We start from the raw sequence: 16,099 nt of genomic DNA on the forward strand, positions 1-16,099 counted from the left end.
TTTTTCCTGGGGGCATGCATGCCGCTCAGCTTTATTCAGGCTTTCCTCAAAAGTTGCCAAAAAAATAAAACTTTTCTACCCTTTCACTTCAGCCAGTTTTTGACACATTCAGGGGAAAACAAATTTTAAAAAATCACAGCTGAGACTACCTTCCAAAACTTTTGTTTTGTAAAAAGTCTACTAATTTCCTCATGACCACTTTTTTTGAGTTAAAGCAAAAGTCCAGCTCTGCCTCGACGGATTCCTCTTCAGTGGGAGGAATGTGTGATTGCGGTAGGCCGTTCGTCGCCACAACTTGCACAAAGCACCAATTTCCAACCGGATTATGCCAGTTCCTTCTTCGTGGAGGTCATTTGGGTGCTCACCAAATCCTCCATCGTGTCAGCATGAATGCTCCAACCCCAAAATTTGAGCCAACTGATGTGTGCCGTTGGTTTCCTCGCCTGATTTAGCTGCGGTGGCTGCATTTACATGGCACTGAGGCGGATGTCTCGCTGCCACATGTTGCTGCTACAGGAACTAGATGAGAGCTTTTAGAACAGGGGGCGATGGGACTAAATCTCTGTGGGCATCGTTGGAGACAGCAAGCATCTTGATCATGATCGGATTCCGTTTCAGCGGAAAACTCTGAAGTAAAAGCATTCTGACATTTAATTCAAGTCCGTCCTGAATCTGCTGCAGTTTTTCTGTAGTTACTTTTACAACAAAACCCTGGAAAACGAAGGAGTTTGACAGTTTCCACAAGCAGACAGGCTGCAGTTTGACTCAATAAAGAAAAGTCGTGACATAATCTCAGGAAATACAGTTCAGGTTCGTAAAAAACCAAATAGGTTTGGGTTTTTCTTTTAACCAAAAACTCACACCCTTTATTAACCACATCGCAGTATATTAATCTATAAACAAATTATTCATTTTGAAATCATCTTCAATCATAAGATGCAGTATTTATTCATAAAATCCAATCATGAATTTTTCTTTTCAGTAATTTCTTTTTGCTACTATTTAGGCCAAAAAAATTGTATGAAGGAAAGTTAAAAACACTTCTTATGTATAACTGTGTTTCATAACTAAACAAAATTATTATTTAAATGGAAAAAACTAAAATAAATAGATTTTTACTTCAACTGTATTCAAATGGAAGTGAAGCGTACACCTACTAGTCCAAATCTCATCAGTTCATGCATTAGAGTTAATTTACTTAAGAAAGATTGGAAATATCAACATTTGTTGAAGGTCAACTCCATTTAGGCTATTACTCAGTATTTCCTAGTCTTTTCAGGTCATTGTTTTGTCAACTACAGTAGAAAAAGTGTTAATGAAGGTCATCCGGACTTCGTTTTTCTGAAGTTGAAGTTGTTTCGTCTCATATCCAAAGCCTTTCAAAAGATTTTTCTCCTTTAAACCCATCCTAGATGAATGAGAATCTTCAAAGAAAATGATTAATATTTATTCTCAATAAGGTTATAATTTTAAAGTAATGTTACTGTTATTTAGGTAAGATTTTAGGTTACTATACCTACATCTGCAAACAACATAGTAAACTTTTGTTTTTGTTCAAAGCAGAAGTTCAAAACGTTTTTTATTTTTATTTCAAGTATTATTTATCACTACTTAAATGTAAATGTTAAGCTTAAAGAACATGTATACAAATAGTAAAGGTTTGGATACAAAACAACTCACAGTGTGTATTTATAGAGGTATTTTTCTACATTTTACATTTTCTCATGGTTGCCTCGTAATTGAAAACAACGGATGAGTTTCAAAAATGCAAACAAAAGGTTTGATCATTTCTTTTTCTTGACTGTGTGTGTTGTGCCTGCTTCTAATTCTGATTTTACAAAATGTTAGTTTAGGACTTCTTTTTAAAAAAAAAGAAAAACTGTTGCCCCCAATGCCAGGTAAAAGAGACTCTTTGACCCTTTCAGTGGAAAACCGATTTTAGAGGATATCTATTCAATCAGAACAATTTAACATTTTTTGAAGCAGTCCAGATCAATGAGTGGAGACATCAGCTGCTGCAGGAACTTACCTCTGATGGTTTCTTGGGCTGGTGGTGGACCCATGTGCTGCTGGTGACTGCATTCTTGGACAACCTGGACCACGACGTCACTGGACCTACGGAATAAAAAATACATTTGAAAAATCCAACAGTTAATCAATGAAAAAAAGAGTGTCTTCTCTATTTCATATTCTGATTTGAAGCGTTTCCTTTGAAGTGTTAAAGGAAAAACAGAACGTTGGTACGGATCAATGGAAAGGCCTGATCATTTATATGGATGTTTTTATAATCTTTACTTAAAATAAACAACTAAAATTCAAACTAAATACATTTCCTTTCTTCTTTACTCTTTTCCTTTTTTTTCCCGTGAGCAGAAATTTAAGATTGGAACTTTTTCTAAACACAGGAAACGTGTAATTGAAAGCTTCTTCTTAGTGTGCATCATTGAAAAAAAGGAAAGCTATCATTAAAATCTGTAAATTCAGAAACCTGTACTTGTGAAAGGAAAACCTCACATTTGCTGACACATTCTTTTTTTTTTTTTTTTTTTTTTTTTAATTTTTTAACTTGTCCTGTCCAACAACTGGGCAGTCAGATGAGAGCTGAGGGCCTCTTGTGTTGGACATATTTTACTTTAACAAGAGGGGTTATTCATCTTCAGACAAACCAAAGGTATGTCTGAATAAACCCCTTTTGTAATTGAGGCCAAACTTTATTAATTTCAAACATGTCTGAAAATCTTTGGTGTTGGACCGGACGGAAAAGGAAAGAGGGGAAGAAGAGAGAGGGATGTTAGAGAGGGGGGGATAGGACGGTGATAATAGGAGGGGGAGGGGGGTAAGACCATGAAGCAGCATAAAGCAACAAGTTTACTGGTTGTTAATCATTACGGTAAGGTTCAAATGTAGTACATAAAGGGCGGAGCCTGTCCACACACACACTCAAATGTTATAAACACACCTGTTAGTTGCAAAAATGTCCACTTGTCGACATGTACACAAAACAGATAGTGTTCACACGCATACTTATGCCTTAAATCCAACTAATGTGAAATATTTCAGTCATTCAGTCATGCAAACTGTTAGTGCAAAGGTGAGCTAACACCTGTGCCCAGGTGAGTGTTTATGTTCTTCTAAAATGGATGGTGGAACGTGAAAAGAAGGAGGGAGAGTGCCCAGCCATCCCCACCCCAAGACCTCCACCGCACCAGCAGCGGCAGCCGGAATCCCCCCAACGCCACACGGGAACCGACAGGGAACAACCGCCGCCCGGGCGACCAAGCCCGCCACCCAGGCCAGGGCCAGCAGGGCCGCCGCAAGGCCCTCAGAGCCAGAGAGCAGGGAGGCACGGAGGGAAAGAGAGCGCCGCCCCAGCCCGACCAGGAGAGCAGCCCCCCCGCCGCGCCGGGAGAACCCAACGCAGGGCCCCACCGGAGAAGGACGCCCACAGCCCCAGACGAGCACCCCACCACCACCCAGGAGTTCCGGGCATCCCCCCGCCCTAACCCCAGGTACGAGCCAGGACCCCCCAAGGGAGACCCGCTCCGCACTCCAGGCAGCCATCCGCCCGGCCCACGGTTGGTCCAGGGAAGAGCGAGGCAGGGGGCCCGCCGCCCCCGCCCAGGAGGGGGGAACCCCGGGGAAAAAAGAGGGCCCACAAGGGGTGTTGTAAATATGGCCCGACCAGGGTCGGCCACAGTTGGAAATTTGGCGGGGCCCAGCACTCAGGAGCAAGGACCAGAACCCACCCCCCAGGGACACGAACACCCCCGGCTCAGATGTAATGTGAACCCCCCCACCGCGCGGAGAAAGCACCGCCGGGCCCAGGAAGCCGGCACCCCGGGGACACGGCCGCCGTTGCAAAGGGGCCTGTACCCCCCACCAGGGAAGAGGCAGGGGACAGATGGTCCTAGGTCCCACCTTCCTTGCAAAATGTGTGTGCGTGTATGTGTGTTTGAGAGAGTGTGTGTGTGCATGTGTGTGTGTTTATGTTGGGATGTATATATTGAGGGGGGAGGGGTGTATGTACTAAGGGGGGTGCAGTTAAAATTGGCGGGTAGGGCACTAAGGGGACATCTCCTGATTACTCACAGTGACGTCCAGACACATTCCATGGACCCTTACAGCTCACCGTCCTTACATGTAAAACATTAGTTGTTTAGAGCCTTTGCATTAAAATGTGCCCTTTTACTTCATACATTTGAACTTTCACGCCTTTTTTTTTTCTTTTTTTAATCTTCAGAATTGCTGACATACCTCACATGATCTCAGTTCTGACAACATGTCAAAGAGCCTGTCAATTTATATAATCATTAAATGACAAATAATGAATAATCAAACGCGTTTTTACAACATAGTTCCTTGGAGTCATTATTGATCATCACCTTAGTTGGAAAACCCCATATTAAATGTATAAAAACAAAGCTATAGGTATAATCCACAGAAAAACTCACATATTCTATGATTGACAGAAATTCCACCTTACATTCAATATTGTATTGACATTTGGGGAAGTATATACAAAACACATTGATCCAATAAATAACCTTTTAAAAAGTGCTATTACAGACATAAATAAAGTTGCTTTGTGTAAATTTGCAAATGTACTATGTACAAAAATATTTGTACTGTGTAAGAATATTGGAAAATGTGTTCTGTGTCTGTAAAAGTAATTTGCCCCTGAGAGTAAAATAATATTAGGATTTGAGTAATGGTAGTTATGTATTCAGAGTAAGAATAGAGGTAAAACTTCTCGTGTTTTTGGAACAAAACTTTGGAAAAGTTTGAAGATATTCCATTACTTAATGCTGTAAAACAAAAAGTTTAGGTTATGTTAATATGTCATATAGTTGGTCATTACTAGTAATATGTTATTATATATTAGTAAACATGTACATATTTATTTGTGTATGTGTAAATATACGTGTGTATAAATGTGAGTATCCATGTATTTGGTTAAATATTAAGATTTTATGTTTGCAGCATTTTTGTCATCTTAAGTTTCTGTTTTTTGTAGATGGGCTTCGAAAAGCATGAAGCGTCAAGCTAAAGTAATTTCACTTAATGTTGATTATTGCTTAAAAGTAATAACAAATGTTTAAGAACCAAATAAACTTCCAAATGAAGTTTTATTCCATTTTTAACTGGCAAGTTTGAATGATTTTTCTGGATCCCAGACAGAAATGAATGACTTTAATAATGGCAGGAGTAAACATTGTCCTTCAGAGTTTCATGTCATTGAACCGGTTTGGGTCTAAACTACAAACATCTATGACTGAATTACCTTCAGCCTGTTATTTGAGGGTTTGCTTAAAGTACTTATGTGCCTTGAAGTAAATCAGTGATGGTGCTACAGCGAAGCAGAATGCATTTTTTTTTTTCCTGAAGCTGTCCATTCTTTGAGCGCCACACAGAGATTTCACACATGAACAGCAGAGCTGCATTTGCTTTATGGTCCAGAATGGCAGATGAGGCTCCCAGTTGCCTCATTTATTTGGACGCAGCCACCATATCTCAGAGCGACCGGCCAGAAACATACGGCTCAGTGAAAAAATATAAGGAGGCAGCAACGCCAAGCGGCATGCTCCCTTGTTTACAACCAGTGCTCTGGAGGATCGGCGGCTGGATTGACACTCGTTCATTTCATGGGGTAGTTAGCTGTGGGGTTTCTGCGACAGTTCAAAGTTGGGTTCTTGTGTGCTGAAGAGATTTGCTGCTCCCAGTGTTGCAACAGTATGTTTTAATCATAAACTCCTGACATTTATGTTTGCTGCAGCTTTTTCTGCTTTATGTGTAACATGTTTGGCATTGGTGACTGTAAGCCAAAAGCGGGTTTAAGCGGGTTACAGCTGCACTGCTGCGTCACTGCGGCCAGATAACCAAACAGGCCGTAGCAAAGTCAGGGGTTACCAACATGGTGCGGTGTTAATTAAAAGCTCCGCGCAGCGGCGGCGGCAGCCAAAATTATCATGGGCATCCTTCAATTAGAAACCCGATAGCTTCCAGTGAACAGATGCAGCTGGAGCGCGCGCTGCAGCGGTCAGGAGAGGCTAGCGGCTAAAAGCTGATTAGAAAGCAGACGACGCGGCCTTGAACGCAGCCCGTTAAAGCCGCTGTATAAAACATGAAACCTGTGACCACGCACCACTTCAAGGGGTCAGAGATCAGGTAAACCCAGGGTGTGTTTGGAAAAAAACTGGGTTTAAAGATCTTTAAAGCCAAATGTTTGCAGGAATTCACATTTTTATGAATGAAAACGGATCCATTTACATCTAGTAGTCGTGTAAAAATTGTTTTTTAAAGTGAATTTGACATGTTTTTGGATGATAATTTTAAAAATACATCGATCAGGAAACAAATTATGCTGAGTTGTTATTAAATTAGGAGGTGAAAATGTGCAATGACACTGAAAGGACCTCAGGTTTTGCAGCTCTAGTCTGAACCAGCGCATTTCCAGTTATTTCAATATTTTTACATTTTCTTCATAAATTGGATTTATTCAGAATTTGATCGACCTTCTGGCTTTGGAATCAATTAATTTTGCCCTTTTCAATTTCAAAATCAGTTTTGTTTGGTTATATAACATAGTTATTTAAATTGAAAAAAGACCGAACTTATTTTTATAAAACAGTTCAATCTGACGATAAAATCAGAATTATTTACTGAAAGAAATTTCTTTAGAGGAAAATCGATCTATACATTTCTTTGAGCTGTCTTTTTGTAGTTTTGATTGCAGTTGAGGGAACCTAATTTTGTGTTGCAAAAGCTCCTGTTTTTAGATTTTTGGTTATACTTTACTTTTTTGTTGTTACTTGTATTGTGGGTAAAATCAGTTTTGACGTCTGTTTTTGCGTTCCACACCTTAAATCCTCTTCTTTCTTTGACCCGGAGCCTCTTTAAGATCTTTTGTTGCAGCCCACATTCTCCTAGGCTTTGGCCGGTAACACAATCGATAGTGCATCTTGTAAATAAAGATTGATTCAAATCAATTTTTTAAACCCAGTCCTGGTCTCCATACGGCATATTTTACTCTGACCAACTTTTAAAGCTGACGCGGACATTTGAGACAAATAGAAGCAGAAATCCTGGCTCTCCTAATGTAATATCATCTATTGATTTCTCCATGAAGCTCAGTAAAAGCAGATCTCACAGTAACTGCAGAGAAAAATGCCCCCGGCAGGAAAAAGGGGTTTAATTCTCATGTAGGTGTTGAAAGACAACAGAAAACACTTTCTAACTTCTAAATGGACTCCCCTTTTTTAGTGTGTTGATCCTAAACAGCCTGAACCATAAAACAAAACAAAGAAATAATCTTTTTCTCAACTCGTTTTATTTTCCACATCAAGAAGCCATTCTTGCAAAAAATATGGGAATCTTTCAAAGCCAGCTAACAGGGGTGAAGAAAAGTGATATTCACATAGATCAGATGTAACAGACAAACTTTGCAAGTAGGATGATAGTATTTTCATTTGGACATATACTTTTAGAGTAAAAATGGGACAAAATACACAAAAATACAACAAATATCCAAAAAGGTGAGAAGAAGTAAGAGTTTTATAAATTCTCTGCCCCATACCTTAGAGCAGGGGGGTCAAACTCATTTTCACTGAGGGCCACATGAGCATGGTGGCTGTCCTCAAAGGGCCAGATATAACTTAAAAATGTAACTAAATGCAATGAAAAATGAATGTAACTATTCCTTAATGCTGAATAACTCATTTATTTATTATAACTTTTTAAAGAGACACCTGCAGTTGCATAAAAACACATATGTTTGCTTGTTACTTTAGCATAAATCCTTTTACATTTGATTCCACCAGGTCAGGTTATATGGACAGTGTCCCAATGTACAGTTGCCCAATCCAATATTTTAAGTCTGATTCCCCCTAGATATGAATAACTACACACCATTTTTTTATTTTTATGTTTAGAAATTAAAAACTTTTATGCTCTTGCGGGCCACATAAAATTACATGGAGGGCCACATTTGGCCCCCGGGCCTTGAGTTTGACACATGTGCCTTAGAGGTATTTAATACTACCCCCAGTACACCATCTATCTAGTATAGTTCTGTTTCTTCTCTAATCAGTTCACGTTCAGTTTCAGATACACACATATAACTACACTTGTAGAAACATTATTCATCTATTTAAATCTTAAGTCTCAACACTCTCAAATACATCCTCAAACAATTCAAATTAATATTCATACATATCTCCCCTCTTTATTTATGTTTACATACATTTTAGAGGATGCAAGAATTCTGGGTTTCAAACCAAACCATGTCTAAACCCACTACACCAAGTCTCAGTGAAAGTCAATGGTAAATGGCGTATACTTATATAGCGCCTTTCTTCCTACAAGGACAAGGCGCTTTACAGTCACAGACCCATTCACCCAGTCACACACACATTCACACACTGGTGGTGGCCCCGCCGCCAAACACAGGTGCCTGCCCACCACCAGAGGCAAGGTGGGGTTCAGTGTCTTGCCCAAGGACACTTCGACTCATGGGCGTGCATCGAACCTGCAATCTTACGATCATGGGTCGACCGCCCTACCGCTGCACCACGGCCGCCCTAATTGTTGCATCCTTACAGCAAACATTTGCATACAATTATGTTTAAAGTGTCAAACATGTGTTGTTTGCTTAATTTATTAATATGAAATTAATATTTATTTATTAATACTATTTTATGTTACTAATAATATGTAACTAGTAATATAATATGTAACAAGTAATATGTAACTAATTTAGCTAATTAAAAAAAAGAATGTTTCTGAATTTTAAATATTTTGTTGTTGTGTTGTGATTTAAAAAATCCTATTGGACCAAAACAACCTTGATTTTTGTGATCTAAAAATGCAGGTTTTGAACGAGTCATGGGGGAGGTGGATGATTGCATCCCTAGTGCATGTATCTATCAATAATGACATGTCTATATTTATTTTTTTTAAACTTCTTTATGTTTTGACATTGTTTTAAGTGTAAACTGGTTCTGTTCTACCTCCTTGCTACATACATGGATACTTAACTTCATTTTTTGCTTGTGCATTATAAATGTAACGTTCTATTGGAAATTAAATGTTTCCTCTCTTTAAATGAATAATTTTAGAATATTTTTGGAAATGATTTTTTTTTCTGCTTTGAACATTACTGGAGCTGTACTCAAGTATTCTACCAAATCAAAAAGTCTGAGTTCTTTTGAATGGAAAAATAAGTTGTGTGATTAAGGTAACTTACTTTGTGAATAATTCGTATAGCTCTTTTCTGAAGTACTACAAGTGAAAGTAAGCCTGATTTATAAATATTCCCCCAAACTTGTATGCAATAAGAAAAATATGTTAAATGCACAAAGTAAAGAGTGGAGAGATTTGTGGTCCAGAACCAGTTTAGCTCTATTTAACAGGCTTCTGGACAATTTGCAGACATCTATCACATGCTTTCCAGTTTAGTTTGTCATCAATAATAAACCCACAAATGTATTTTTAACAAATAGTTCAAAGGCTGGCTATGTCCAGCCGAGACAAGTATAACCATTATGTTCAACAAGTACAGGAAGATCTGAAGCTACGTTCGCACCGCCCTCAGCAACGCGTGTACAAGCGACCATTTCCAACGTTAACGTGCGTTTTGGGCTTCCGGGTTAAAAACCCACGCTGACGTTTTTACGACCACTTTCGTGCTCTACGCACAAAACGCCAGGTCATTGAACACACCTTGAACGTTAAACCAGCTTGATCTTGGATCAATCAGGGACCTGGATTTACTAGTGATGCATGGATGGCACCTCCTTTAATTCACAGAAGCGCCAACCGTTTGAAAATTGATCACGGAGGAGAAACTAATAACTGCTTGCACAGACTTCTATACCGGGAGAGAGCTGTGAACGACAAAACCTGGAGCAAGATTTGCCTCGCTTTGACATTTCCCACCAAGCCTCTACCAACTGTAGGTGGCAGACATGTGCTGGTTTAACGTAGCAAAACACAAGAAGAAGCCCCTCCCTGCTTGTTCAGTGTGAACACCATGAGCTAATAAAATGCCCGGTGTGAATGTAACATTACAAAACCCCACAGTAAATGTGACATTTGGTTTTCCAAGAAAAAGCTCCCTCTTTAAGCTTTAAGCTCTTACTCCACGATGACCTCAAAGCACCACTCGAATGTCGGCCGTCAGCACGGCTTTTGTGTAGGTTCACGTGGGTATATTTGTAGATAATAAATCTCTGGTTATATGACTCATCTAATAACCCAACCTGCGTCATTTGTGATGATAAAGAGACGCAATGACACACAAAAAGAAACGCAAGCCTAAGAAAAAGACCAGAGTGGGGAAGGTCAGCAGTACAGTACACAGAAGAAGACAATAATATCAAAGTCAATTAAGCTAAAAAAATATATTAAAAAGATCCTAAAAAGAGACAGGAGCTTCTTTGCAAACAACAACCATCGACTTCAACTGTGCTGAAAAAGAACAACTCCCAACCCCTGTGTCTTTTTCAGTAGCTTTAACTCAGTTAAGATCAGAGTTTAACCTCCACACAGCCTGTCAAATACCAAACACTAGCTGTCAGTGTCTCTATAATACCCAAAGAAATGAAACAGTCTGTGGGTGCATAGAAATCCTCTAGTATGCTGCAGTCAAACAGATTTTTTAACACGGAAAAAAAAAGCACTTTCCAGTGAAATAGTGCTGAGAAGAAAAACAAAACATCTGCTTTTACAAACAAACATCTAAATCTACTGAAGAGCAAGCTGAATAAATACATTAAAAAGTGCTTTTTTTTATTGAAAAGTCTTTCAAATTTATTCTAAAAGCACCGTCTCGGGGAGAGCGGAGTTTGTTCATTTCCACTTGGGTTAATAAAACCATGCAGCAGGTTGGAGACAAAGCTGTGAAGTCACCATCAGATCTCAAAACGCCTGCCATTGGCTTGTGTATGGCGTTGAAACTGGAGATGAAACTTCTGCAATGTCTCTCTTCTTATTAAATATCAGGTATTCTGACCTCCAAAGAGCTTTGAATGACTCAAATCTATAGTTTGTCAAAATTATGTCACCATTTATCAGTAATTCCAGGCTTTTTCTTCAAATGCATTTACATTTGTGGGTGGCTTGTTAAACGTTCTGCTGCATTCTTACAGTAGTTACTGTCAGCAGTCACTAGAGGACATTTTTATCTATAGTCTGTAGGCTACAGCTAATATGAAAAATGTGATGCATTTGTGACCAAGCAAGGAGCTAAGCTATCTGCGCATCTCTTCAAACCTTGAAGACCAACTCGGTTGAAAATCGTGTTTTTAGTGTTTGTGGCATTTTTCTCATGACAGAGGAAAAGTAAATTCCTCTTAAAATTGCATTTCTGAGTATTTCTTTGTTCAAATTGTTGGGAAACAGGAGCAGATAGATTAAAAAAGTAGTTTGTAAGACTGAGCTCCCTGCTCTGAGCTCTTAGTGAGAGGAATGGGAAGGGGGGGTGGGGTTGCCCTGCGCAAACGGTCCTGCCCACAAATCAGAGACAAATTTCTAAGGAACTACTGCCGCTCTGCAGAAACTATGTCCTAGAAAATGACACAGGTTTTGGGATTTTGGCTAAAAACGGACGGAGCAATCGTAATTAGAAAACCACTGGGAATGCTTTGAAAGTAGACGATCAGAGAGCAGTTTTAAGTGATAATAAACTTTCTCTAAAAAAATAAAAAACATGAGTTTAGCCTTAAAACCCATTTTTGCTCTCCAATGCCTGAGAACTCCTAGTGAGCAGAAGAACTCAGTGACAGCCATGCCGGCCGTTCTCCCCTGCAGGTTATTATGAGGAATTCTTTTGCAGGAGTTGACTCAAATCACATCCTGAACGTAATTTTTTCCAAACATTTCAGCCACAAACTCCTGCCCCCCCATTTTCCCTCCCATCAACTTACTGTCAGTGGTGTCGGAGTCGTTGCTGCTCGTGGAGTATTTCCTCCTCTTCTTTTCGCTCTCCATCTGTTTGGGGGTGAGGGGGCAGAGGAGACAGAAAAGAAAAACGACTAGTGAGATGATGTTCACCAAGTTCACCAGTGTTAATGAAATAACGAGCTGATGACACCGATCTGTCAGAACCTCCAGCGGGCCTCCTGCCAGCATAAACCAACTTTATCTCAATCAGACATCAGCGCTTTGGACACAATGAAACGCTTGTTTGGTTTCTTCACAGACAACAGGGGTTCTTATTCGAATCGACAGATACTTTATCCTGTCAGTTAACTCTACCGATCCTTCCTTTTAAAGATGGAAGGACGTCTAGCTTTATAATAGAGTGGAACGGATTCAACCCAGAACCAAACAGAAAAACTCCTCCATCAAAAGTAAAAAAAAGCAAGTGTGGGAATTTATGCCTTTTTTTTACCACATTTTTACCTTCAAATAAGAAATAAAAAATAATATAATAAACAAAATAAAAGCTTCCACCATACATATCCAACTACAGATAAGATAAGATAAGACTTTATTGATCCCCAGAGAGAAATTTAGTAAATTGTAAACAAATTCAATTTTTTTTTTGCATGAAATCAAATCAGATATTCAGCTGGAAAAAATGTATATTTTTGTTTAAATCTTAGTGTTTTAAAACTTTTAGAATAAGTCAATACTGCAGCAGGAACAACCATAATCTTTGGTTTTTCTGACTTTTGAGTAAATTGCAGTGATTGCATCTCACAGTGGAAGTCTTTGTGATTCCAGCTGCGAAAACATTGCAATATCATCATTTGCAATAGAACAAATGCATTTTTAGTTTATGACTATGAAATGCTTTTGACTCTTTGTTTTATTCTAAAAACACTTGTTAAGACATACCTAACTTTTGCTGCGCTGATCCTGTGATCATGATCTGACAATCATCCCTGTAATCAAGCTAAAATGTATCGAATTATCAAGCAGGAAAGCATCACTAACACCTCCAGCTAATTTATGGAGTGTGTGAGGAGACAAATGCAATGAACTGGTTTCTGTGGTAAATGAAAAAACCTTTTCAGATATTGAGTGATTTCAACTCAACATTAGGAAAATTAAAGCTTTTTACATTTTTTCCCCCAAAAACATAGAATACAATTACTTTTTTTCTTTTAATCCTTAAATTGATTTGTTTTAAACCCAGCCCCGATCATATGGTGAAACTATTTGACCAAATTGTTGGTGACAATTATTACATAATGATAATTACACCAACTTCTAATTATTGTTCTCTCTTCTCGTCAGAGTAGTTGCCGTTCCTAAAAGTTTACAGACATTTGCTGAAAAAAGGGTCAACATAAGATATATTACTTGTTATTTTTCAGATTTAGTGAACTTACAGCAATATTTTAAAGCATGTTGCAAAGCCACACTTTGTTCTAAAATAAGTGGGGGGTTTTATCATTCATTCATTCATCTTCTTAACCGTTTATTCCCTTTCGGGGTCACGGGGTTGCTGGAGCCTATCCCGGCCACTCGGGCGTAGGCAAGGGACACCCTGGACAGGTCGCCAGTCTGTCGCAGGGTGGAATATCCTCAATCACACATCCATTCACTCTCACACTCACACCTATGGACAATTTAGAGTCGCCAATTAACCTATGTAGCATGTTTTTGGACGGTGGGAGGAAGCCGGAGATCCCGGAGAAAACCCACGCATGCACAGGGAGAACATGCAAACTCCACACAGAAAGGTCCCCATCGATGTAGGTTTTTCATTTCCCCCAGCCGGGACTTGAACTGGAGGCCTTCTTGCTGTGAGGCAAGAGCGCTAACCACTGCGCCACCGTGCAGCCAGGGTTTTTATCTATTTAGACTAATAATGAAAGTGTTTAGATTTAAACAAAAAAATGCCAAAGTTCCAAATGTAAGCTAGATTTTTTTCTCCATATTTTTATCGAACCTAGTTTTTGTCTCATTTTATCCCACCTTCTTTTTTCCTTAAACAGATATTTTCAAGTGTTGCACAGACTGCAATTCCCTTTGCTTGTATGAACAACAGCAAACGGTCACACTAATGGCTCTACGTTTGCTCTGACATGTAATTTCACTTTGATGTACGAGTTTGGGGTTCAGGCCAACAGAGGAGAAAGGACAAAATCAAATAACCGGGTGACAGAATAGATGAGAAAAGCTTGCCATTACCCCAATTCTCTGCCAAAGCTAGACCCGGTCCAGAATCAGTTAAATGAAACCGCTTTTAAGGAACGAGGTTTTCCACACAGGGCCAGGCGATAGCATCACGTTGAACGTTTATTCCCCAACCTATTGATCAAATCTCAAATCCCATCCTTCTGTGCTCTTCCACGACACAAAGAGACCGTCTATATGCACAAAGTGTGTCTTTAAAGTCTGACATTTTCCTCACTTAATAAATAATTTATGAAATTATATGTCTAAGCACCACAAAAATACAGACCAACGCTACCTTTTCTGTCCATATCATAGCAGCCGTTTTGAGAAAACAGAGGCGTCACTTAATTTTGTCATGATAAATTTAGTTTTGACAAAAACAAGATGTTTTATGTTGCAGTTTTTTTTTTATTATTATTATTTTTTCTAACTTGTCCTGTCCAACAGCTGGGCAGACAGATGAGAGCTGAGGGCCTCTTGTGTTGGACATGTTTTACTTTAACAAGAGGGGTTATTAATCTTCAGACAAACCAAAGGTATGTCTGAATAAACCCCTTTTGTAATTGAGGCCAAACTTTATTAATTTCAATCATGTTTGAAAATCTTTGGTGTTGGACCGGACGGAAAAGGAAAGAGGGGAAGAAGAGAGAGGGACGTTAGAGAGAGGGGGGGGTAGGAGGGTGATAATAGGAGGGGAAGGGGGGTAAGACCATGAAGCAGCATAGAGCAACAAGTTTACTGGTTGTTTATCATTACGGTAAGGTTCAAATGTAGTACAAAAAGGGCGGAGCCTGTCCACACACACACTCAAATGTTATAAACACACCTGCTAGCTGCAAAAATGTCCACCTGTCGACATGTACACAAAACAGATAGTGTTCACACACATACCTATGCCTTTAAACCAACTAGTGTGAAATATTTCAGTCATTCAATCATGCAAACTATTAGTGCAAAATATGTTGCAGTTTTTACCAATTAGAAATTTAGAAAAGATTATGAAGATTAATTTTTTTTAAATATGAACAATCACAATAAGACAATGTTTTTGATGTATTTCTTCTGAGTCGCCTTTTCAGGACTCATTGGAGCACACGTTTACACAAACATGTGCTCCAATAATCCAAAAATCCTGAGCTGCAGTTTTATTTTGAAAAACCCCTCTTCCAGAAATCGTCCTGTACGTTTGATCCTGTTTATCCAAATCAACCCAGAAAAAGAAACTTGATGACCAAAACCTAAGTGCTTGAAACTTGAGTGCGCTGCGTTTGTTACTGTCATTGATTGGATACAAGACCTGGATAGAAGTTAGTCCTCCCCCCTGGTGTTCCAAACAGGAAGTACCTGCTCGTCCCAAAAAGCTATAATCCCATAGACTTCCATAGACAAATAATCAGCTGTTACTCATTCTATTGGTCAGAATAACTATTCCTGATCTACTACCTTTTTTAACTCGTTCTATCTTGATAATCATATTTGTTTATTATATTTTTCTGAAGGGCTATAAACTGACCAATCAGATTCCTAAATAAAACTATGTGGTCTCACGTTTTGGCAGCTAGCTTTTAGTGGTAGGGGTGTGGCCTTCCAACAAACTCACTCTGGATTGGCCATAGTGGTTACCACGGAAATATTGACTTTGACTGATTCGGACCAATCAGTGCTTGCCTGCTCTGGCTTCAACCCGACGACATCAAATAAAATGGCAGGTGAACTGACTTCATCTGGTTGAAGCCGGAGGTAAACCACTTCTCTGGGAGACGTCACTCTCGCTTGATGACTAAATGTTGTGAGGAAAGTCACAGTCATAGAATATAAGAGTAAAAACTATTTTTATGTTTGACAGAATCCTGGAAACCTATATGAAGACAATAAATGAGTAAAATATGAATAAACCTTTTAAGCTAAGCAGATAAAGCTCAAATAAACTCACCAAAATACCCAAACAGCCCACACTTCCTGCTGCTGAGAA

General features: G+C 39.1%; 1 protein-coding gene across 2 annotated transcripts in view; it reads right to left on the reverse strand.

The window, feature by feature from the left end:
• Positions 1-16,099, reverse strand: part of jade2 (jade family PHD finger 2) — a 214,121-nt gene that overhangs the window by 175,859 nt on the left and 22,163 nt on the right. For both annotated transcript variants that reach the window (XM_023962509.2, XM_023962510.2), the window contains exons 2-3: positions 11,922-11,985; positions 2,030-2,115 (exon numbers count right to left, since the gene is read on the reverse strand). In XM_023962509.2, the coding sequence (XP_023818277.1) occupies positions 2,030-2,115; positions 11,922-11,985 (150 nt within the window). The remainder of the gene's footprint in view (positions 1-2,029; positions 2,116-11,921; positions 11,986-16,099) is intronic.

Source organism: Oryzias latipes, chromosome 14, assembly GCF_053564925.1.
Source record: "Oryzias latipes strain Hd-rR chromosome 14, Olatipes_Hd-rR_3.1".
Lineage (NCBI taxonomy): Eukaryota > Metazoa > Chordata > Actinopteri > Beloniformes > Adrianichthyidae > Oryzias > Oryzias latipes.